At 44.5% G+C, this 24916-nt stretch overlaps 1 protein-coding gene and 1 pseudogene across 1 annotated transcript in view; one reads left to right on the top strand and one right to left on the bottom strand.

Annotated features, from left to right (window-relative positions):
- SPATA9 (spermatogenesis associated 9) overlaps positions 1-21700 on the bottom strand; it is a 46653-nt gene extending 24953 nt beyond the window's left edge. The window contains exons 1-2 of the mRNA XM_075541292.1: positions 21616-21700; positions 7614-7841 (exon numbers count right to left, since the gene is read on the bottom strand). Coding sequence (XP_075397407.1) covers positions 7614-7841; positions 21616-21681 — 294 coding nt within the window. The 5' untranslated portion in view covers positions 21682-21700. The remainder of the gene's footprint in view (positions 1-7613; positions 7842-21615) is intronic.
- Positions 21701-22102: 402 nt separating this feature from the next.
- Positions 22103-23815, top strand: LOC142440038 (THAP domain-containing protein 2 pseudogene; annotated as a pseudogene).
- The last annotated feature ends 1101 nt before the right edge of the window (positions 23816-24916 follow it).

Raw genomic sequence — 24916 nt, forward strand, 5'->3', positions numbered from 1 at the left:
ACAAAAATCTACCTCGGAGGGTTGGGATGAGAAATAAATGCGCTTCTGACCCGCTTCATGAACACGGAAACGTCTGCCGGGGTCCAGCTCCTGGTCCAGCCACTTCAGAAGCTGTGGGCTTACTTCACGTTTCCACTTATCTTGTCCTACTCCTGTCCTCAGGGCCAGTACTTGGTGGACACAGCCAGCCCCCATGCCATGCAAGAAAGACTATCGCAGGAGCAGCACCTGACCCCGTGGCCCTGCCTTGGCCTGCCAAAATCCACAACTATGTCTGTGAGCTGACATGTCTTGGCTGAAGTCAGCATCCAAGCCAGTTATCTAGGTCACTGCAGCGTCGCGCGGCTGCAGGCTGCACACACGCAGCCAGGCAGCCCACAGAGCCGAGAAGATGCACCAGGCTGCAGTACCAGTGCCGGGGGATGTTTCAACTCCCAGGCAACTCTACTCAGAGTTTCCCGTTCCTGCTGGGTCTGCTTATAGAACCCAGGAGATATTGTCAGTGCCACCTGAGCCCAGGGTCGGTGCCTTGCAGAACCTGGAGCAGATTGCATCCTGACTCACCACCCAAAGAACCAGGAGCAAAGGAAGCCTTTGCTAACAAATGGCCGACAAGAGGTGCCTGGCTCAATACTCCAGTCACAGGAAGCCACCAGGATCCCTTGAGGTCTTTCTGTGGCTCATATTTGGCACACCTTCCCATGTGCTAATAATACTGGGGCGTGCTCTAGAGCTGGGCATCTCACCAGAAAGGCCTAGGAAGCGTGTAGCAGAGCTCCTAAGCCAGCTCTCATTCTCTGGCAATCGAGTGATCTTGAGATGACCTTTCTGCTGGCGTCCTTCCAAATGGGGCAGAGACCCTATCCGGGCGATGGTCAGTGTCTTGAGGAAAGCACTCCTCTGCCGCCTGTTCTTGAGGGAAGTGATGCGCCCGCCTGCTTTCCCAGCCACGCGGTATGAGAGCTTTGACAGGCTTGTTTAAGGTGATCTTGGTATAATTGCATCTCTCCTTCATTCATCCCTTTTGGATCAGCATGGGAAGAGGGTCATTGAGACACGCAGTTTCACTAGGTCACTCACTTCCCTGTGTCTCCCCCACATCCACAGCACATACTCTCTTGCACACTAATTCTGGCTTTCGCTCTCTTTACTTCCCCATACCACAAAGCACAGGCAGCCTGGCAATTCTTAGAGAAATTAATCTGAATTTACTCTGGGCGAGCTGAACCCTGTTCATGGCAAAGCAACCACAGAGTGTTCTAGATCTGATGCTGGTCTTCCAAGCCACAGAATTTATCCCTCAATCCACTCTGGGCCACATATCTACAATGAATCCAGTACCTTCTGTCACATATTGCACATCACTCTGTGGTATCTTTGGGTCCCTGGGCCACAATCTTCGCTATCTATACTGCTAGTTCAGTTCTCAATAAGCTGTTTCATATTGGAGATGGGATATGTTCTTCCTTGCTATAACTTAGGTGACAATCCAATTCTCCACAATAGGTGTTTCATATAACCCACGTCACACTTATTCTTTTCAGCCCCTCCCTAAGCACTCTGGGAAAGTCCAACCCAGCCAGGACCGCGCACTCTTGTTTCACTCCAGGCATATGGGACTTACCATCTCCACACAAGCCATGGCCTTTCTCATCTTAGCAATGCTTGTGAAGGCAGTCTAGCACCGTGCAGCGTCTCATTGTCTGATTCAAGGTCACTTGACAGCAACCCAACTCTGCTTAGCAACTCGCTGTGAGCCTACTACATGTCTGCGGGAAAGAAAGCGATCTGACTTCCCTGGATTGATGCCTCTGCTTCGTCATCGGCTAATTCCTCCTCCGTCAAGCCTCGCGGCCAGTATCATATTTTGTTGAACACCTGTGTTGACTTTCATACCCTTCTTTCCTAGCACGTTTGATCATGCCCTTGGGACTCACCGTTAACTTTGTTTGTTAATTGGTCTATCATCCCCACAGTCCCTAGGGCCAGGGAGAGACCCCTCTGAATTCCCGAGTTACTTAAAATGGTGCGTTTACACATCAGGTCCCAGTCAATGTTTGTTGAGTGAATGAAAAAGGTGAAGTATACTTTATTTACTTCCTCAAACCCATGTAAGCACCTGTAATATTTCTACCTGTCACGAGGATATTAAAAAGGAAGATCGGGACTTCTGGTGCCAGCAACACGGCAGACTGAGCTCCTGTGGACACCTTCACACCTAGAAATTCTGTATGAAATTAGACCCTCAAAATTTATGATAAGGCTGAATTTAAGGGGGTGGGTAATGGGAGGAAGAGAGGGTGGGGATCCCTCCCTCCATGTCAGGAACAGAGGGAATGACACCAGAGTAGTAAGTGTGAGAGCGGGTGCATATGGACTCTGAGGATGGTCTTGAACCCTAAGCCCATGGTTGGGGCTGTTTTGAGACTTGTCCATGCATAAGAGGTAGGTAGTGGCCTTTACAGAGCCGGGATCTCAGTGCCAGTGGGAATAGACCCACCAGATCCCCTGGTGGAGGAAGAAGGTCCGGAAGCTGTTCTCCCTCAGGGGCAGGAATTCTCTGACCACATAATCCAAACAGAACCAAACTCACAGTCAACATCTGTGGCTCACGGTGACCTAATTGGAGAGAGTGGAAAGCCCTCCTGGGTCTCCGAGTCTGTAAATCTTCAGCAGAGCAACTGACCCCATCTTTCTCCTGCTGAGCTGCCGATGGTTTCAACCTGCCGACCTGGCAGCTAGCAGCCCAAAGTGTAACCCACTACACCCCCGGCTCGGGGTCTGACCGTAACCACACCAGCCGGATGCAAGAAAACCTAAAATGAAACCAGAACCTCTGGATCGATACACGAAGAGGGAGCATGGCCTGGGTCCTGGCTTAACACCCCAATGGTGGTTCCGCCACCAGTATCTGCGGGAATTTTTGTTAAAGTTCCTGTTGAAGAAGAATTTGATGTTAAAATTCATAAAACAATGCTCGATTATGAAAGAGACACAAAACAGATTAGAATAGTCTCTGAAAGAGCAACATTCCCCAAATAGTTCAAGAAAGAACACAAAACAATCAAATAGGGTTTTTTTTCTTTTAAAAAGCTGTAAATCTGTGAAAGACTCTTGGAGAAGAAAAAGGCAGGGAATTTCAAGAAGACATCGATTAGAACTTCTAGAAAGAAAGTGGAAGGTCACTGGGCGGCACAAAGGATTCACACTTGGTTGGCTCCCAAAGGGACATGGTAGGTCCCACCCAGCAGCTCCTCCCAAGGCCTGGTGACGGGTGTCCACACAGACTCGGTCCACACAGACGTCAGTCCACACAGCCCCAAAGGAGCGGCTCCTGACTGTTAGCTCATGGGGCCACGGAGAGTCAGAAACAGCTTCCAGCTCAACAGCAGCAGCAACATACAGGATGTGGTGTTTGACATTTAAAATGTATCGGGTAAATAACATGGCGCATTAGACCAAGCGGGAGCGAACTGGTGAACCAGAAGGAAGATCAAAGGAAATGTGTGGGATGCCTCAAGGGAGGTGAAGAAAAAGAGCATCTGGGAAAGGCAAGGGGATACGAGAACGTACTGTGAAGATTCGAGGGTATGTCCTACAGACATTCTAGAAGAGATTAAGTGAGAAAATGGCACTATTTGAAGAACTAATGACAAAGAATTTTCCTGAACTGAAGAGCGTATCCTTCGAGCCAGGCAGCAGAGGCGGCCCAGGAAAGCGTACTTATTCTGAAGCGCAGCTTGACAGCAGCTAACAAAGTGGTAGGTGCACACCCCCTGTCACCCAGCAAGCCCAGACATATATATCTTACATGTGTCTCCCACATGTGGCAAGGAGTAATTTGCCAGAATAGTCACTAAAACACAGTAACAGCAATGCCAATAATAGCAAAAACGCCCCAAACTGTCCCTAGGTCCACCATAGATCAGCTTGGGTTATTGTTCCCATCATGGAATACCATAGAGGAGATAAAAGTAATGCACTGAAGTGGTATATATCAATGTTAAATTAAAAAAAGAAGCTTAAGAAGAATAAAAATAGTAATTATATGAAATGAAACATATGTAAGAACTGTTAATTCACAAAACCAAACCTACAGCCACCAAACAGACTAACACATAGCGACTCTACACATGGTTTCTGAACCTGTAAATCCTTATGCGAACAGACAACCTCATCATTCTCTCTCAGAGTGGCGGGTGGGTTTGAACCACCAACCGTGAGGTTAGAAGTTCAAGGCTTACCAGACAGTGCCACATCTAAGAACAATACAAAATGCTAATTGATACAATATTTGTATGCATCAATGAACATAAGAACAATAGTATGTTAAGTGATACACATAAACATACTAAAAATATAAAAATATACAGCAGAAGCACATCAGCATCAGGATAAAGGGGAAAGGATTGGGGCATGGTTAATTATCTTTCTTTTTATAGAGAAAATATCTGAAGCCCAGATGGTTAAGTAATAGCACCGGTTTATAAGTGGGACTTCTGAGGAACTACATTTTGTTAACAAGGGACGACAACAATTTCACGAATGCATTCCGTTATCTTCTCCATCTATTTCTTCACATAGTATTTGAAGCCCCCTCGTATACTCTTAATATTTCCTTGATGAGAAATTTCAAGGAGAGGTGGATCCTAAGATTCCTACCAGAATAAGGAAAAAAGAGATTCCATAGCTGCTGATTTTGAACGGATGTAGAGACACAGTCACAGTTCGTGTATGCGCAGGTCACTTAACTCCCTAGGGTGGCTTTGCCTTTCTCTCAGATTCCCGAAGAAAGTTATCAGAACTGAGCCCTAAATGCATCTGAAACTCTCTTCCAGTCAAGGCAAAAAGGCAAACACATCATATTATTAGACCATCGGAAAGTCTCACATTCAACTCACCATGAGGCCGACTGTTCTGCCACCCCCACCTTTCCCTGAGAGTTGCAAACAATTCTCCATGTGTTTCTCTCATTCCTGTACAGACCAGCTCATCTGGGTGGAGGACATGTTTGACACACCACACGGCCTTGAAGCTAGAGATAAGGCGTATTCCTTTGGAGAGAAGTCTCCTTGCAGATGCAAAGATAAAGCCCCCTTCTCCTCTCCCCTGGAAAAGTGAGCTCCCTCTCCAGGGCTCGAAATTTAGGGACAAGGTCTCCTGGTCCTGGGGAGGAGATCTGTGTCCGTATCGAGGCCAAGAGGAATCCGGCAAGAGGAGCAGATGAACGTGCAGTCCCTGAGCAGCTCAAACTCCCTAATGCCAGGGGCCCTCTTCTGTGGTGTGCTGTACGAGATGGGCAGCTAACAGCTAGCCTTGCCGGTCTTGCCCTAAGGTCATGAAGCATAAGGAATGGACACAGATATTACTCTTGATGCTGCTTTGGCTGTAAATAATCAATGACCTGTGTCTCTGACCCCAGGGGTTTATGTCTTCTGTTAGAGAGAGAGCGTGCATGAGAGAACCAATGCAGGAAAATCTCAGCCTTTCCCTAGACTTAACATCGAGGAACAAAAGAAAACCAGGACGGTTTTAATCACATAAAGGGCAGTGTCTTTCAACACGATTATGTACTAAGCTTGGAGATGATCTTCAAAGGCTCCGTCTGATCCGGACCCTCTGTTCCCAACCATGTGTTTGACAGAAGATGTAGATCAGCATGGACAGCTCCAGGGAAGGTAGAGGAATGTGAAGCATTAGAGTCAGAAAGATATTTCGAAGGAATTAAGGATAATGCTGCTCTGCTATTCTTTTTGATGATCTAATGATACAGAAAGAAGACCTACGATCCTTAAATGTTCATTAATTAACCAACAGAGATTTGAAAAAATCTCAGGTACCAGGTATATTTACAAGGGAGTCTTTTATACATACTGCTTTCTGATAGTTCATCATCAAAATGATCTTCCCCTCCTGAAAGTTTTTCTGAAAACTTTTTGGAAAATGTCCAAATCTTTGTTTAAGGAGAGCTTCTTCAGTCAAATGCATGTAATGGCTATTTGTTGGTCTGGGTCATTTGAGGATTCACCCCTTCCCCACTCTCAGGCCACATGTCTGGAAGAAGAGACACCCCCAAACCGGAAAGATGCAGCCGGTAACCCAGGCTGACACCACCAGTGCATGCCTGGCTTAGAGGTGAGCACGGAGCCACTAGCAATTCTGTAAGTGTGAACCTCAGCATCACCCAGGAAGAGTGGGTCTCGCACTCCCTATGCCGCTGCACTTGACCAGGGAAGGTGTCGCCCTGGAAACTGCTGCAAATCATCTGTGACCACAAGAGGGGAAAGAAAGCTGGTCTCCGAATGGCATGGACGTAGAGCAAAGCTGGGAGACAGGAAAACGGGAGCCTGAAGGCATCGTTGGAGTGCTTGCACCCTGCTATGCCTGAACCCTATCAGCCCCAGAAAGTTGAACCACATCAGGGACATCTTTTTGTCTGTCAAGGGCCATTTGTATATTTATATGATCATTCGAGGGTCATACAAAATTACCAACTTAAAATGAACCTGCTAGATCTGCGCAAACATTTCATGAATTCAACCCTGATGTGACTGCCGGAACTGCTTGCTTCTCTGGTGTAAGCATGTGACGTTAGCTGGTATTGATGATTTTACGGGCTTCTCTGGTGTAAGCATGCGACGTTAGCTGGTATTGATGATTTTACGGGCTTCTCTGGTGTAAGCATGCGGCGTTAGCTGGTATTGATGATTTCACGGCCTCTCCGGTTCTGAACTAGAGGAACTCATCTGTCTCCTTTTGGCTTTCCCACATTCGAGCCAGGTTTTCATTCAGAGATTTAGCTACCAGCCTTACAGGAGTCAAACCTTTTGTTGTTAAAAACCAAGACCTTGTTTGACTAAGGCCCAGACTGAAAATCCCTGAGTTCTGTGACATAAAGTGTAGAAAAGGAAATCGGTCCTTAAAAAGCTGGAAGAATAGTTGTCTTTCACAAAGTACTACCACAGATCCTCAACAAAACAAATTAGAAGATGGCATTTGAAGTACACCTGAATGTTGACGGGCCTATCAGAGAGAGTTCGGAGTTAAACATATGCTCATTCTTAAACACTGAAAACGAAATTAACCTCACTGCTCTTGAGTTGATGCCTCCTCATAGTGACTCTCTAGGAAAGGGTAGGACTGTCACTGAGAGTTTCTGAGGCTGTGACTGTTTACAGGAGTGGAAAGCTCCATTTTTCTCCCTCAGAGTGGCCGGGGGTTTTGAACCATCTACCTTCTGGATCACAGCCCAACTCATAGCCACCAGGACACTATGGAAGCATAAGGTTATCGGATGACAGTCCATCACAAGTGCAAAACTAAATACTTACATTTTCGAGGTTAAATGCGCTAAAATGGACAACTGAATATCAACCAAGTAATGAAGCAGAAAATAATCCGCATCATTTCTCCCTTCCGACTTCATTAAACCAGAGAATATACTACATTGGGGGGAGAGGCGCAACCATTCAGTTCTTATCCAAGTATCTCCTTTTTGTAGGGAGTTCAAGTACCATGTGCTCCCCACCCTTTCATGGTCCAAACCGTGCAGTTCCTAAACAGTTCCTAACACAGGGGGCAAGTCTGGGGCTCAGGAAACGTGGTCCACTCACCTGCGTGTGGTACAGGGGCTGCTTCGGGGTGTTCACTTCCCTCAGCAAACGGCCAGATAGTTCCCTGAGCTCTAACAGCCTGCAAGCGAGCTGAGGCTGCAGAAGCTTGGCCACGGATTTAGAAGACCTGGAGATGCTGTTCAGTCCTCGAAGGAACGTTCCTCGATTGATCTTCGCCAAAACCATAGCCATCCTGACCTTGGAGGGTTTGTGGATGGCTTCTGTTCTCTGGGGGAGGGGGGGAGTGGGGGGAAGAAGCCTTTAAAAAGTAACTGACACATGGTTCTCCACGACTAAAATCGACTTCAGACAAAGACAGTGCCATCTAACTTTGTATTCATGTTGAATAAGGATCTCCCTCCCTACTACATACAATTGCATCAATGTCCCCCACATACTTAGGTTTGTATATGAAAACCTCATTCCCCACCCCTCTCAGGATAAGCATCCATAGGTGAAATCACTAGTGAAAAGATACAAAGGTTTCAATTCTCAACCTGGGTTCAGTTTATTTGCATTTATTCATTTTAATTAAATCTAATGCATTTCTTAAAGGGAGATTCACAGTTTTTAGTTTGCTAATGTATTTCCCAAAGAGAGAATCATAGTTTTCATTTACTAAACAAACCTTTTTATTGTAAATTAGGTGGGGGTCTTACATTTCAGACCATCATCTTTGCATTCAGCAACGTAACCTATCCAATCTCCCAATGGCCTGCCCCATTTGTATTGATTTTTACAGGTTTTATATTTCCAAAAGTCATACATATTTTCTGTTTCTTTTTAAAAGTTCATATTAAAAGATAATAGCCTGCACATGATACGCATACTATGTTTGCAGTAAAAAGGGGGGAAATCCTTTGTACGTAAGTCAATAAGTTTACGGAACTTCCATTTCTAAAAACTTCCAAGCTCCTTGCGGCATTGGGAGAGAAAAATGTGGGGGCAGCCCCGCCATGCGGGCCTTGTGTTCCTTTCTCCGTTCTCCCCGAGAGCAGAGCACACGGAAAACGCTCACGATGTAGTTCGACTGCATTCCAGGCAACCGGCAAGTGTAGTTTCCATGTCCATCTTAAGGGCTAGCTGACTTTTAGTATATACTTAGCAAAAAGTATTAGTTAAAGGCATAAACGAGTAACTTTGTTTTATTTCTTAGCAGTTTTACTGACATATAATTCACACCTCATACAATTCAATAGTGTAAACATATTAAAGTGTTGTACACCCATCACCACAATCAATTTTACATTTTCTTCTTTTTTATACTATTACTAGCCACCCATTTCCACTCAGCCTCCTCTGCTACAACCCCAAGAAATTATGAGTCCAGTTACGATCTTTAGAGATTTGCTTGCCCTGGATTTCATATGGGAAAAACACACAAAAGCAGCAAACAGAAAAGAAAACCCAACAATAGCGCCAATCCTCGGTTGAAAAGATAAGAGAAAATATTAAAAACTAGAACAAAATGAAAATGCGTCAAAAGGGAGAACAAACGCCAAATGATAAGGGGTTAAATTTTAACCTGATTCTATCTGCCTTAGTCCACTTTCCAACAAACCCTGCCTGATAGCAAGGCTACCCACATCCCTGGGCAAATCTCAGAGAGGATCATTGGAGACTCAATCCAACGGAGACCATGCAAATGGATTTGGGGGTAAATGTGTAATTTTGATTCTTAAGTAGCTATCTATTTGATCTCATTATATAAATAAAACATCTCTTTTAAAAGGATAATTTTTGTTGCTATTCAACAACAAAATAAACACCATAAACTTGTCTAAGAGCAAACACGCTTTGTAATTGATTTAAAATGCCCACAGCTTTAATGCTAAAATAATGTTACAACTGCTGGTTTGTTACCAAAGTTCGGCCCTTCTCTCACCATTCAGCATTTGTCATCAGAGACAAGCAACGCTATTCTAGTCCGTGCATGAGAAAGCCCGACTGCATCATTTGGACTCCTGCTTTGGCCTAATCTGTTCATGTTCCTGGGAATAACCCCCCTAAGCCCCCCTCCCCCTCCCCCTCTGGCAGTCTCATCCCTCCTCACTCCTCTCTCACTCATTGCTGTCAAGTCAATTCGGATTCATTGCAGCCCTTTGGGGCGGAGTAGAGCAGTCCCTGTGGGTTGATTCATACTCCAAACAGAACACTAGATTTTCCCTCTGATTCTCTCAATCACTCCCTTCTTTTTGTAAGGTGGTGCTGTCAGCCAAGCATTGGACGGCTGACTGCCAGGTCCCCTGTTCAAACCCACCAACCACTCCATGGGAGAAAGATGAGGCTATCTGCTCCTGCAAAGATTAGACTCTGAAACCCTACTGAGGGTCACTCTTAGTTGGAATCGACTCAATGCCAGTGGATGAGGATGTAAGTCCTATGATCAGGCTGTTTTACATTTTGGCTCACTGTTTTTCTCTTAGTGCCAAGAATGCTATTTGGCATGTGGTAAGTGCTCTATAAATATTTGCCAAAATGAACGAATGAAGACTATCAGCAAATATGATGTTGGGAAGCATCAAAGAATTAAACCAAATATGAATTCAGAAACCACCCAGTGAGTTTGTAGTGCACAAGGTGCTGTGTCCCTTTCACAACATTACTAGAGATCCACAAAAACAACCCACTGAAGGGGAAAATAGAACTGAATTATAGACTCTGCTTCTGTAAGTGGGTAGCCTTGCTCATTTGGAGCTGTTACGCGGATCAAGAGGCAGCTATGTGAACAGAACAAGGGCACACTGCAAGGTTTAAAATCAAGTCAGGTGTGCCTCAGGGTTTATCGTTCAATCTGTATGCTGAGCAAGTCATCAGAGAAGTGGCTTTACATCAAGTAGAATGTGGCATGAGGATTGGAGGAAGGCTTCTTAACCTGCAGCATGCAAATGACACCACCTTGCTTGCTGAAACTGAAGAAGAATAGAGGCACTTGCTGATGAAAATCAAGAGTTGCATACTTCAGTCTGGAGTACAACCCAATCAATGTAAGGAAGACCAAAACCCTCACAACTGGACCAATAGGTAACATGGTAAATGGAGAAACAGTTGAAATTTTTAAGGATGTTTTCTTGCTTGGGTCCACAACCAATGCTCATGGAAGCATCAGTCAAGAAATAAAAAGACATTGCATTAGGCAAATCTGCTGCAGAAGATCTCTTTAGAGTATTGAAGAGCAAGGACGTTAGTTTGAGGAATAAGGTGACCTGAGCCCAGCTATGGTATTCTGCATGGCACCACATGCATGTGAAAGCTGGACACTGAACACGGAAGACTAGAAAAATTGATGCATGTGAATTACTCTGCTGGAGAATCATATCGAAAGTACCATGGATTGCTAAAAAGGACAAATCAATCTGTGCTGGAAGAAGTAAGATCGGTGTGATCATGAGAGGCAAAGATGACAAGACTTTGTCTTTCATACTTTGGACATTTTGTCAGGAGAGACCAGTCTGTGGAGGGGGTTCGGTAAAGTGGAAGGGCAGCAAAACAGACCCTCAAGAAGATGGACTGACACAGTGGCTGCATCCATGGCCTCGGGCATGGAAACAATGGTGCGGCTGGCACGGGACCGGGCAGGGCTCTGCTCTGTTGTGCACACTTGATGGCACCTGACAAGAACAATTTAAAGTCCCACTCTTGTTTAGAAGCTGCAATACCATTACAAGTAATTTTCCAGCCGTTTTTCTTCCACATTGAAAAGAGTGAGAAATCTCAAGTACTTATTCAATGCAAGAACACTTTGCTCTATTAAATTGGCATTCCATGATGCTCACCTCCCCTACATGATCGCTGAAGACAAATGGGTGCATAAGCAAATGTGGTGAAGAAAGCTGATGGTGCCCGGCTATCAAAAGATATAGTGTCTGGGGTCTTAAAGGCTTGAAGGTGAACAAGCAGCCAGCTAGCTCAGAAGCAACAAAGCCCACATGGAAGAAGCACACCAGCCTGTGTGACCACGAGGTGTCAAAGGCATCAGGTATCAGGCATCAAAGAACAAAAAATCATATCATTGTAAATGAGGGTGAGTGCAGAATGGAGACCCAAAGCCCATGTGTAGGCAACTGGTCACCCCTTATAGAAGGGTCATGGGGAGAAGACGAGTCAGTCAGGGTGCAGGGTAGCAATGATGAAACATACAACTTTCCTCTAGTTCTTAAATGCTTCCTCTCCCCACTATCATGATCCCAATTCTACCTTACAAATCTGGCTAAACCAGAAGATGTACACTGGTACAGATAGGAACTGGAAACACAAGGAATCCAGGACAGATGATCCTTTCAGGGCCAGTGGTGTGAGTGGCGATACTGGGAGGGTGGAGGGAGGAGTGGGGTGGAAAGGGGGAACCGATTACAAGGATCTACATATAACCTCCTTCCTGGGGGATGGACAACAGAAAAGTGGGTGAAGGGAGATGTCGGACACTGTAAGATATGACAAAATAATAATAATAATTTACAAATTATCAAGAGTTCATGAGGGAGGGAGAGCAGGGAGGGAGGGGGAAAATGAGGAGCTGATATCAAGGGCTCAAGTAGAAAGCAAATGTTTTGAGAATGATGATGGCAACGAATGTACAAGTGTGCTTAACACAATGGATGGGTGGATGGATTGTGATAAGAATTGTATGAGCCCCCAATAAAATGATTTTTTTTAAAGAGTGAGAAATTTTAAAAAGTGCATCTAGAGTTTTTTTTTTAATTTAAAACTCCAGACTTTTGCATAGGTTCTGTCTTGTTTGTTGTCAGGTGCCATGGAGTCGAATCCTGATGCATAGCAACCCACTGTGAGAAAGTAAAGCTGCCCCCATGGGCTTTCTACCTGGCAATCTCTACTGGTACCGACTGCCAACCCCTGCCCTGTGAGGAGCATTTGGCCACCGTACCGTGAGAGCCCTTCTGCTCTGTCAATGGCGGTGTGTGGCAAGATGACAGCAGAAAGAATCACCACTCAAAGTTAAAACTCACCAAATCAATCCCATTTTCCGCAAGACACTTCCCTCTTTCTATTAAGAATCACCTTGATTTTCATTTTTAAGCCCCCATTGTAGCACACATTTGCATTTCTTCAAATTTAAAGGTTTCATTTTGTAAGTCTTCTTAGAGACGTTATTTGTTGTTGTCAAGTATGGACCTTAATGTATTTTTCTGTTTATTAAAGGAAGCGGATAACTGAGGGCACTGGGGTCTCAGCCGGGTGAGGCAGCGGCCGGTGGGAATCCATGAGCTCAGAAGTCATGACCTCAAGCCAAGATTCCAGAATTAACTTCCCAGTGTGTTCTTGTCAGAGAAACCCATGAGGAAGTTCTGTTCTGTCTGACAGGGTCACTATGAACCCGCATCAACTACATGGCAGGGAGTTGAGACCCAGAAAGAATATTTCCTGAAAAACACTTAGCTCTGAGTGAATATTTAATAGCCTGGGTCTATTCCCATATGAAAATTTTACACACACACACACACACACACACACACACACACACCATCAAATTCCTTCTTGTTGCAGTCTGGCATAATAGCCTTTCCCTACATAAATAAATGTCTGAAATATATTTTAAGTGATTTATATACAAATCACAATTTTAATTTAGCTATTTCAGATGCAGCTCAATGAATAAAGCCCTCTGAGCATTCTTAGAACACTGCATCTGGTAGGTTTAGAGCCTGGAGGTCATCGAAGTGCCCGGTGGCTTAGCGGGTTAAGCATTGAGCGACTATGCACAGTTGGAGGTCCACCGCTTCTTGGGGGAGAGACAGGCCGTGTGCTCGGAAAGACTGAGAGCTTCGCAAACCCTATGGAGCAGCATGACAGCGGGGCTGTGAGTCAGCCCGTCCTTGATGGAGGTGGGGGGCTGGTGGTTAGGGTTCATCCTGGGAATAATAAAATCGACAGCATTTTAATCTGACCTTTAAAAAATCCTCTAACAGCCTTAAGCAATGCTATCTGGGAATTTTATTTTTGAAGAGTAAACAGATTCGTGATAATATTCATTTAGCTCCTACTCATGTCAGCAATCCAGCCTTCAAAAGAAGCCGAGGGAAAGAGCACTGTAGGAGTGTTGCGACTGGGAAAGGCACCCAACCAGAGACTTTTGTGGGCCTCTCTGGGTGGGCACAGTCCATGTTAGGAAACGGCTTCAGTGAAGGGAAATAACAAGGCAGAGAGCGTCCTTGGGAATCAGAATATCAACCGATGGTGCCATAAATCACTCTGATGGCCTTAGTGAGAAGAAGGCTAGTTAGAGGGTAGGAAGAGATAGGGTAGCTTCAAAGAACACTGCATCTATTTTACACTTTTTAAAAGCCCCTGTTTCCCTAATCTTTACAAAGATGAGAGAACCAGGAGGCAACATGGGTTTCCAGGCCTATCTCTTGTGTCAGAGGAAGCACCTTGAGACAGTCTCCATCATTACTGCTCCTAACTAACTACAGCGTCAGTGTACCCTGCTACATCTTGTCCAGGCTTGGGCATCTTCCCATCGCCCCCCTTAATAACCTGGAGCGTGGCCAAGAAAACCTCCAAAGTCTCAAAAAATGTAGACTAAAACTCAAAAAACCAAACTCACTGCCTGGAGTGTATTTCCACTCCTACTGATCTGACAGAACAGAGCAGAGCTGCCCCCTTTGGGTTTCCAAGATTCTGGGTCTTTACAAAATAGAAAGCCTCGTCTTTCTCCCTTGGAGTGTCCGGTGGGTTCAAACTGCTGATCTTGTGGCTGCAGCCCAATGTGTAAACCATTCGGTCACCAGGGCTCCCAGACCAAGTCAGGCAGCACACAAAAAGGAGAAATCATTGGAGTCTACAGTGAAGAAGTATGCATGTGGGTTATCGCATTAGTGAAGAATATTCCAAATACCACTGACTGTCAGAAGTACAAACAAATCTGTTTGGGGAGAAGTACAGCCAGGAGGCTCTTTGGAAGCTAGGATGGTAAGCCTTCACCTGATGTCCTTTGAACATGTCATCAGGAGAGACTAGTCCCTGGCCCAGGATATCGTGCTTGCTAGAGGTTGAGGAAAACAGAGGAAAAGCCACGACGAGATGGATGAACCCAGGGCTATTTAATGGGCTTAAACAGGAGGCTGGCACAGGGCTGAGCAGCATCTCGCTCTGTTGTACAGAGGGCTGTTATAAGTGGGAACCAATTCAGCAGCACCTAAGAACGAGGTGCAATTATACAAACTGAATTACCCTCTAGTCCCATGTTAATTTTCAGCTGACTACCATCTGGAGGCCGCATTATCACTGTGAATCCAGACAACTGCACTTCAATCGCACTCCTCAAAGTCTAGACCCTCGAGAGGGAGCGCCGTAGGGCTGCTTCCCTGCCAGCCTAAGGCCTGCCATCTGAGACATGATGACAGATAACTGAAACATCTACTTCCCCTAGGACTACTGTCTGACCTTGCAGGTCAAACCGGTTTTCTTATTTCACTTCAGTGCATTCAACTCTGTGCCCATCCCCTTCATACCAGAAATCTGCTTGTACAGTGGCCACGCAGTATTCATTTGGTTACAAAAAGAGAGGCTGCTGTCGTGACATCATCTAGAAACCAACTGGACACTCCTAAACTCTACCATAGCCAATAACAGTCAGTAGGCTATGCCAGTCACAATCCATATGTGATTCCACGGTAATCAAGAATGCACCAGAAAGGCCCCAACATGTCGCCACCCGTTGATTCCAACTCACAGTGAGCCTATGTGAGTATGTGTGTAAAGTCGACCCGTGGAGCTTCCGGGTTCTCAAAGCTTCACCTTTTGAAAGCACACCACTATGCATACCTTCTGTGGGGTCTCTGGGTGGGTTTGAACTACCAATCCTTCAGTTAGTCGTCAAGTACCTAAATGTTGGCACCACCCAGGGATCTGAATCCTTATCAATGAATTTAATTTTAGACATGTATGAGTTTAGTAATTTGAATCACCATCATACACAGCAATCACCTATTCTGGGGAACTGAAAATTATTTTTGCTAAATAAGAGTTAAACTGCAAAAAACACAATAATTAATTTATTTAAAAAACGAATTAAACTGCAAAGGTTATGGATGACGGTGGAAGCCCCAAATCCATATGCAGCATCCACACTTTAATTAAGCCTCCAGTGAATTCCCTCTGAACTTAGTCCAGCATTGTGAGTAACCTTGCTAATATATTTTATATGTTATATTACATTATGTTATGATTTCCAGACACAGAGATTTGTAAAGTCAATTATGGCAGATGTAGTTAGATTAAAATGTAATACCTTATCATGCGGTCTCCCTTTGAATCCATTTTAAAGTTGATTCAGTTGTTAATATTTCCTGCTTTCCTTTCCATTGTGGTTTTTCTTTGTCTAATTATTGTTGGTTTGGTCTGTTTATTTATTGTTTGTATTTTATTTTACTTTCTGTCTATGAAATCCAGGATAGGTAAATCTACAGATGCAGTTAGCGGGGTTAATAATTACCTGGGGCCATAGCAGGGAGGATGGGGGAAATGGGGAGCCAAAAACAAGTCCAGGAAGAAAAGGCTGTGAAGTGGATTGTGGTGGTGATTGCACAATTCTGCTAATATGATTAAATTGTGTGACATGTGAAGTACGAGAGGGGGGACCCCCCAGAATGCATCTTTTTTCTTTTAAGGGCAGAAATTTATTGGAGCCCATGCGGGAAACCCTAGGGGGGCCCAGCATACCCTTGTGTAGGCATGCCCAGCAAAGAGTCATACCATTCACTGTAACCCCATGCCCCAGAGGGACTCCTCTTGAGCCAAGCAAGCCCCAAAGCCCCAGGACTGGCTGGGGATGGGGATGGCATTTTTTTTTCAAAGGTATGTATTTAATATATATTTTTACAAAAACAACCTTATCACCTTCAAAAAGTACTCTCCATTACACTTAATATATTTGTCAAATCTTCAATTCCATTCCTGGAAACATTTTCAAAATCATCTGTTTGGATGGCTGACAGCACCTCCCTCATTTTTTTCTTCACCTCTTTTATGTGTCCTTTCATGTTCCTCTTTATTCTTGGAAGCAAAAAAGAAGTCTCATGGAATGAGATCAGGCGAGTGAGGTGCATGAGGCAAGAGAGGTGTGCTGTTTTTGCCCCAAACCGGCACACTGAGATGGTTGTGTGAGCAGGTGCATTGTCACGGTGGCAAAACCTGCCCCCAGTCTTCTACAACTCAGGCCATTTTTCATTACAGACTGTTACGCTATCTTTTCAGAACCTTCAAATGGAGAGCTTGATTAACAGTCTGACCTGGTGGAATGAACTCCAAATGCACTTCAAGTCAACATTTTTATCCATCAAGGAAGTTGACAAATGTCCAGAACAAGGTTTGTCATTAATTGACATTTCACTTTTATTGAAATTAAAAAATAACTCGCACACTTGAGTTGTTTCCAGGTAGCACTGTCCTTGTAATCTGTGTTTCACATCACAACAATTTCTGTGGCATTTTTCCTGAGCAGGAAACAAAATTTCACAGCCTGACGCTGTTCTCTTAAACCGGCCATCCACAAAAAAAAATGAGGTTTAAATGAAACTGCTTTCACAAAAAAATTCATTGTAACTAGAGAGAACCTTTCCAGGCGATGCCTCTGGGCGCACCAACTCAGAGCGAGTTGCTTGATGCTTGCCTAGCAGGAAAAATGTGTACTATATGAAAGCTTTGCCCAGCAGAGCTTTTTTCTGTTTTTTTGGGGGGGGTGGGGGTGGGGTGGGGGAAATCCCCCTTGTATATGCCAATAAATTATTTTTAAAAGAATTCAAATCCAGAGAAAGCATGTAAGAGGGGGTAATACTAAGTAAATTTCACTCATGAAATCTTGGCTTAATCTTATGAACCTGTAGGATAACTTTCAAGTTGTCTCTCACATTTGTCTTACATAAGGATCTGGTGGTTGCAAACTCCTCCATCTTTTCTCCTTATTCCTTTCATAGTATTTCACTATTTTCGCTCTGCTTTCTTCTGAGTCCCTGATGACTTCTGTAAGCAATGGCATTCCATGGGACTTTACCCCATCCCCTCCCATTCCTGCACTCTCTTCTTGAGCAATGGTATGTACCACCTTGTTTGAAGTGCACACTATTGTTATGAAGCACCTCTTATCTGTCAGTGTTTTGTGCTGTGACGCTGGAAGCTATGCCACTGGCATTTAAAATACCGGCAGGATCACCAGAGGGAACAGGTTTCAGCAGAGCTGCCAAACTGAACTATCAAGGATTCCTACATCTTCAGCCCTAATTTCTCCAGATTTCCTCATCAATATACCCAGCATTCAGCTGACCCCATGCTCTGCCAGGATGTGAAATAACCCCTTCACCAACAATCAAATTAAGCTTGCTATCATCCTCTCCAAACCTGCTCCTCTCTGTGTAATTTTCTATTCTACTTAACGAAATTACTATTCTTCCAGCTAAGAAATCTATGAGTCTTCCTTCACTCCCACATATCCTTCTCACTCCTGTCCACTTAAAAATACATGAAGCATCGCTTTCATCCAACCCATTGTTTCTATTGCCAAAGTAAATGTTGTGTTCTTGACTGGCATTTAGCAAAAGCACTTACTACAAGTTCTGCCTTGGTTCTCCCTCACTAACACTGGGGAGGCCTTCTCAACGGGCAAATCAGAGGTCATTTCCAAACTCAAAACCTTGCAGTGACTTGCTCGTGTCTGTATTATAAAGAAGACAGCTGATCTTTTTTTACATGGCATGGGCACACTTTCCTTTTCTGACTCATTAATAGTTTCTCATTTTGATTCCCTGCTCCAATATTCCTATCCCACAAGCCACTCATTCAAATTTACTTGATATTCTGTGAACATGCTGGGTGTTTGCCTACTTTTTGGCCTAAGTCACACTGCTTCCTCTTCCTCTTCCACAATATTCTCCTTTGACCTCTTTCTTCAACTTGAAAACGCCGATTCATCCTGAGATAAATTTAAGTCTCCTTTATCTCTGGAGTGTTCTTTTATTTTCCCAAATACAATCATTTACTCATTCTTTTAAATGAGTTACATAATACTTACTGCCAGGAGGGCCAATCTGGCTTGCAGTGGCCCCAGATGACGGGCTAGGACCACCTCCTGGGTGTGGACTGTACCTCCTTACGGGAACAGAAAGCCTTGCTTTTCTCCCACAAACCACAGTATGATACAATTATTTACAGCTTTGCCTTGTCGGCTGAAAGGGTTACATCATATTTATCTTTGTGTTTCTCCTGTGCCAAGCTTTAATATTTCCTAAATGTCCAGTGACTGGTTGTCTGGGTGAATGCCTAACGGTGGCTCTATTACTTCTCCTTGCAGGGCAGTAGTAGTTCTACGGCACAGGAACCTGGGTCAGATGCCCAGTCAATGCATCTTCAGTACAGCTAACATCAATTATCAGTGGAGGCTGGCAGGTTACTCTGATGCTAATCAGGTTTCAGTGAAGCTTCTAGACTAAGTCAGAGAAGGAAAAAAAAAAAAAAGGCCTGATGCTTTCCTTTTGAAAAGTCAGCCAGTCAAATCATTATGGATCACAGTGATCGAACTCCATTGTGTATGGAGTCTCCACGAGTTAGGGGCCCACTCAACAGCCACACGCAGCTCACACCAGAAAACAGGAACGACATCAACTTTATGGTAATGATGTTACACAGAAGACTTCTTGTCTATGGACGATTTTGGATATCCTTCTCATTTGACATAGCCCAAAGTCTGATATCTGGATAAGCAAATTGTTTACTGGACTATGTACCTTTACTGTACTGTGCCCATTGTGGTCAGAGTGACAGAAACACGGTTTTCCATCATGAGCTGTGCTCCTTGGAGTCAAGCCAAGTCACATGCATTCCCTGACCAAGATATGACTTCTTCCTGATCAAGTATCCCTTTAAAATTTCCTATTTCCCCTTGCAATATTTTATGTCTTAAATGCTTTTTTGGAATTGAGTTTAAAATGTATTCGTTCTTTGCACTATTGCCAATATTTACTTTTCATATTTAAACACATACCAATATTATTATACTCATGCTGTTTTATATGTATTGTTTGTTACACTTCCTCTGAATTTTATCTTCACTTAGTATACATTTTACTTGAAGATATTTTTTGTTTTGTGTTTGTTGTTGATGTTTTATTTTTAATCATTTTATTGGGGGCTCATACAATTCTTATCACAATCCATACATACATCTATTGTGTCAAGAACATATATACATTTGTTGCCATCATCATTCTCAAAACATTTGCCTTCTACTTGAGCCCTTAATATTGGCTGCTCATTTTCCCCTCCCTCCCTACTCCCCACTACCTCATGTACCCTTTATAGTTCATAAATTATTATTATTTTGTCATATGTTACACTGTCTGATGTCTCCTCCCACCCTCTTCTCTGCTGTCCATCCCCCATGGAAGAGGCTATATGTAGATTCTTGCAGTCGGTTCCCCCTTTCTACCCCACATTTACTCCACCCTCCAGGCATTGCCACTCTCACCACTGGTCCTGAAGGAGTCATCTGTCCTGGATTCCCTGTGTTTCCAGTTGCTATCTGTACCAGTGTACATTCTCTGGTCTAGCCAGCTTTGTAAGGTAGAATTGAGATCATGATAGTGGTGGGGGAAGTAGCATTGAAGAACTAGAGGAAAGTTGTATGTTTCAATGCTCCTACCCTGCACCCTGACTGGCTTATCTCCTCCCTACAAACCCTTCAGTAAGGGTGTGTCCAGTTGCCTACAGATGGGCTTTGAGTCTCCACTCTGCACTCACCCACATTTACAATGATTCTCTGTTCTTTGAAACCTGATAACTGGTCCCTTCTACACCTCATGGTCGGACATGCTGGTGTGCTTCTTCCATGTGGGCTTTGATGCTTCTCAGCTAGATGGCCGCTTGTTTATCTCCAAGCCTTTAAAACCCCAGACGCTATATCTTTTGATAGCTGGGCATCATCAGCTTTTTTCACCACATTTGCTTATGTGCACACTTTTCTTCAGCAATCATGACAGGAAGGTGTGCATCCTGGAATGCCAATTTAATAGAACAATGTGTTCTTGCATTGAGGGAGTACTTGAGTGGAGGCCCAATGTCCATCTGCTGCCTTAATACTAAACCTATAAATATATGTACTTAGATCTGTTTCCCAACACTCTTATGTAAACATATTTACATATGTACATTCCATTCTTTAGACCTCTATAAATACCCTTTGTCACCTAGTTCTTTCCTCCATTTCCTTTTACTTTCTTCTTGTCCCACTATCATGCTCAGCCTTCATTTGGGTTTCAGTAATTTCTTTCGGTTACATTGCCCTTGCTGAACCCCTACTAGGCCTCTCACACCCTTCTTGCCACTGATTTTCGATCACTTGTTGCTCCACTGTCCCTGGGTTGGTCAGCACCACCTCCTTGCCCCCACATCCCCCTCTCCCATGTCCCCCCAGAACCATTGGTCCCATTGTTTTCTCCTCCAGACTATTCATCCAGTCTATCTTATCTTGATAGATCTGTACAGATAATAATATGCACCAAAAATCAAGCCATAGCAAGATAGGTGATGAGTGAGAACACAGCGATGACAACAAAAGAAGGAAACCAATTATCCATAGAAGAATAAATTAATTAAAAGAAAAAATTTTTTAAAGAAATAAAAACCTGTAAATAGATCAAGGTCTGATTTTTGATCTCTAGGCCTGTCCTACTTGAAGATGTTTTTGTGAAGCAAATATTAAGTAAAGAACGTGGCAATTGTGGCTATAAGACAGTTGCAGATTTCCAATCTAGCAGCACACTGATGTTCCTTAAACTTAATTCATTGATCTAGTTCGTCCTGGTCTGCAATCACTCTGCTTTACACAGGCCCCACTCAGCCAGTCAGAGCTGGAGTTTGTTTCCCTGAGGTGAAACACACGCTGTCTTACATTCCAAGCCTAATGTCAAAAGCAGACTTTCTATAATGGGTGGAACACTGAACGTACACGATGCTTTTTGTATTCCTTTTCAAAACCACGAAATCGCATTACCTGATTTGACTGTGATAACCGGAGGATGGCAGGGAAGTCATCCTTAAACTCGTCGACCAGGTCCATGAGGACTTTCTGGAGGCCCTCGACTAAGACCGGAAAGAGAGAAAGAAGTTGAAGGACAACGTTCTTGAGTAGGCACCTGCCCTAGACGCCATCGATCATCACAGGGCACACGAAATCTACCTCCTGGAAACCGTCGGGGCATTATGCTCTGTTGTTTCCATACCCAAAGCCCCTTTACAACAAAAAATTGTGCATACCTCTTCCAGAAAAGTTCTTCAACACCTGCCCGCATATCCACCCAACAGGTTTGATTGGCATGATGAGTTTTTGTGGGGTTGCTAGTGTTCAGCAAGCCTCGAGGCCTGGGCCGCGCTTGGCCTGCTATGCCATTTTGAGCTAAAGAGGCCGCTCTCCTCATAGGAAAACTGGCCAGGTCAGAAGCGGCAGCTCAGAACCGGGTGGAATTCTTTGTTACTGCACAATGGGCCTCTGGGCGCTCATCACAGAATGTTCTGAAACCACCCAGGCAGCGAGAGGAGGCCGAGGGAGGGTGGAGGTGGACACGGAGGAGGAGGACTGGACAACAAATGTTGAATTTTGTCCCAAATTCTTCAGTGATACCTCAGTTACGGGATCATTAGAGCACAAAGCTCTCTTGGAAGGTGCCCATGTGATGCCAGCGAGGAAGCCAGTACCAGCCACTAACTCAGAATGACTTCCCAGCAGTCACTCTACCGCACCCCACCGAGAATCGATGGGTGAAAGCCGGGCAACCTTGTGAAGTCTTGGGTGGGTCTTATCATCTCTCGCTCTTGTGGCCTTCTCCATCTTTGGCCTTCTTTCACCCGATCTTTAGTTATGGATGACAAATTAAGACTAAGTTCACTCAAACCATCATTTGTAGCTTTTATATTTACTGAGGTCGAGACATTTCCTTTCCCAAGCCTAAGGCTGGGCTGCTAGGCCTGCTCATGAAAACTGGGAAGGGGTGGTGGCTGCCACGTTGGTGAAGGCAGACAGGCGCCCGGAGCTCCGGGATGGTCATTGCCATCTTAATAAAGTGAAAGACTGGCTGGGTTTCCCTGCACCGACCCCCTAACTCCCTCTTCTCCCACCCTGTTCCCATGACACAGGTCAGTGGACCCTTTCTCGCCCCCACTTGCCTAGCCCCTCTGCCCTCAGGAAGCAGAGCCGCCATCGCCCCAGAACAGGCCAGGGACCACGACGGAGTGGGACAGGGAGATGCCCACCAATTGGGGCGGGCTCTGCTGTGACCCAAGAGCACATCCACATGGGCTTCTACAGATGTCCCTTGGAGCCTAGAAGAAGGAAAAAATGGCGTCGTCAAACCGTTGTGCCTGGAAATATACTTGTCTTGGTTGAAAACACTTTGAAGTTTCTTTTATTGACCTAACATGGCAAACTTGAAGGCTGCTGTTCAGCTATTTTGTATTTTTGTAGCCATATAAAGCCTATGAAATGCAAGGGATGTTTTTTTCCCTTTGGCAGGGGAGGGGTGGAGGTGGGGAGGGGGCAGGCAACACAAAACAGTTGTCTTCCTGCAGGACCATCTGAAGCAAACTTTAGTAGACAGCAAGTACTATTTGAACACATTCCTTCAGGAATTCCATGGAAGAAGCAAAAAAGAGGGTAACTAAACTGGAAAAGCAAATGTTGTTAGCTGCCACTGAGTCGGTTCTGACCCACTGCATCGCCCTGCACAACGATGACTTCTAAAATGGGTCGGTTTGTCCACTTAGCGGTCAAAACTCTTCTGCAGCACACGGCTCAAATGCATCGACTCTTCTCCAGTCTTCCTGATCCGATGGCCAACTTTCACTTGAGTCTGAGCAAATGAAAGGATGGTGACTTGGGTCAAGGGAAAAGAAAATAGCAAGCTTCAAGAGAACCCAGAAAACTTGCCCACAGAAAGGGCGCAGAACAACTAGGAGATGGATCAAAGTCACAGGCTGGTGAAGAATTTAGAAGCAAATAACATGTTCCCGAAGGACACTTCAGAACACCTTTTCCCCACTGCTACAGGCAGTCTTCCTTTGGGAAATTGCATAATTCTCCAATGAGAGCAACAAGATCAAGCATGATCAGTTCTATAATCCTAAAACAGACCAAGTGTACAGCTTGCCCAGAAACAGCATACTCGCCCTTCATGCCGTGCCGTGGTAAAGAAGTTTAAGGCAACTACACCCAAAATAAATATTTAATAAAGTTTTATTTGAAGTAACAACAACACACAAAACACCCCTTGTCTGTCAGTTTGCTGTGCTGTTGTGGTTTGTATGTTGCTATGAAGCTGGAAGCTATGTTCATTTCAAACGCAAGCAAGGTCACTCAAGGTGAACAGGTTTCAGTAGAGCTTCCAGACAAAGAACAGACAACAAAGAAGGATGGGAAGACGACTTCTTACATCCTTTGGACATGTTGTCAGGAGAGACCAGTCCCTGGAAAAGGACATCATGCTTGGCAAAGTGGAGGCACAGCAAAACAGAGGAAGGCCCTCAATGAGCTAGATTAACATCATGGCGGCAAAAATGAGCTCAGGTATGGGAACAATTGTGAGGATGGTGCCAGACCAGGCAGCGTTTCATTCTGTGTGCATAGGGTCACTATGGGCTGGAGCCAACTCGATGGCACCTAAAAACAATGATGGGGGGGGGGGGGGGAGAATGTTCCCATTTCCCTAAGTCCATAATTTGCCTGAGAACACTCTTTATCTACACTACACCCACCTCAATGAAGTTTAACTAAACCTGCTCCCTCCATTAGGACTGTCATGTTTAAAATATTTACACCATTAACATTTGCAAAGTACAAATCCACTGCCAGAAAGGGCAGTGATGAACACGTCGGGTGTCTGTAAAATAATGAAACACTTTTCCTAGCTTGTCCCATCATACAGTTGACTCTCAGAGTCTACTCACAGAAGGGATTGGCAGCCCCATCTCTCTCTAGCTTTTGCTGCTTCCCATGACCACAATCTCCTCTTTCTTCTTCTTTTGTATTGAAAAAGTTTATGTTTAGCATTAGCCAGCTGGACTCAGCTTAGATGATTCAATTTTGTTGGCAACATCTAAAGCATCATAGTCAGGAGTCAGTCGAACAGGCCCGATCAAGGTGTTGACCTTGGCTACCCATCAATGTCACAGAGCTTCCTCACAGCCTGTTCAATCTGGTGCTTGTTGGCTTTGACATCCACAATGAACACAAGTGTGCTGTTATCTTTGGCAGACTCTGTGGTCAAGGGGAATTTGATGATGGGCAATGGTCCAGCTTGTTT

This window comes from Tenrec ecaudatus, chromosome 2 (assembly GCF_050624435.1).
Source record: "Tenrec ecaudatus isolate mTenEca1 chromosome 2, mTenEca1.hap1, whole genome shotgun sequence".
In the NCBI taxonomy this organism is placed as follows: Eukaryota; Metazoa; Chordata; class Mammalia; order Afrosoricida; family Tenrecidae; genus Tenrec; species Tenrec ecaudatus.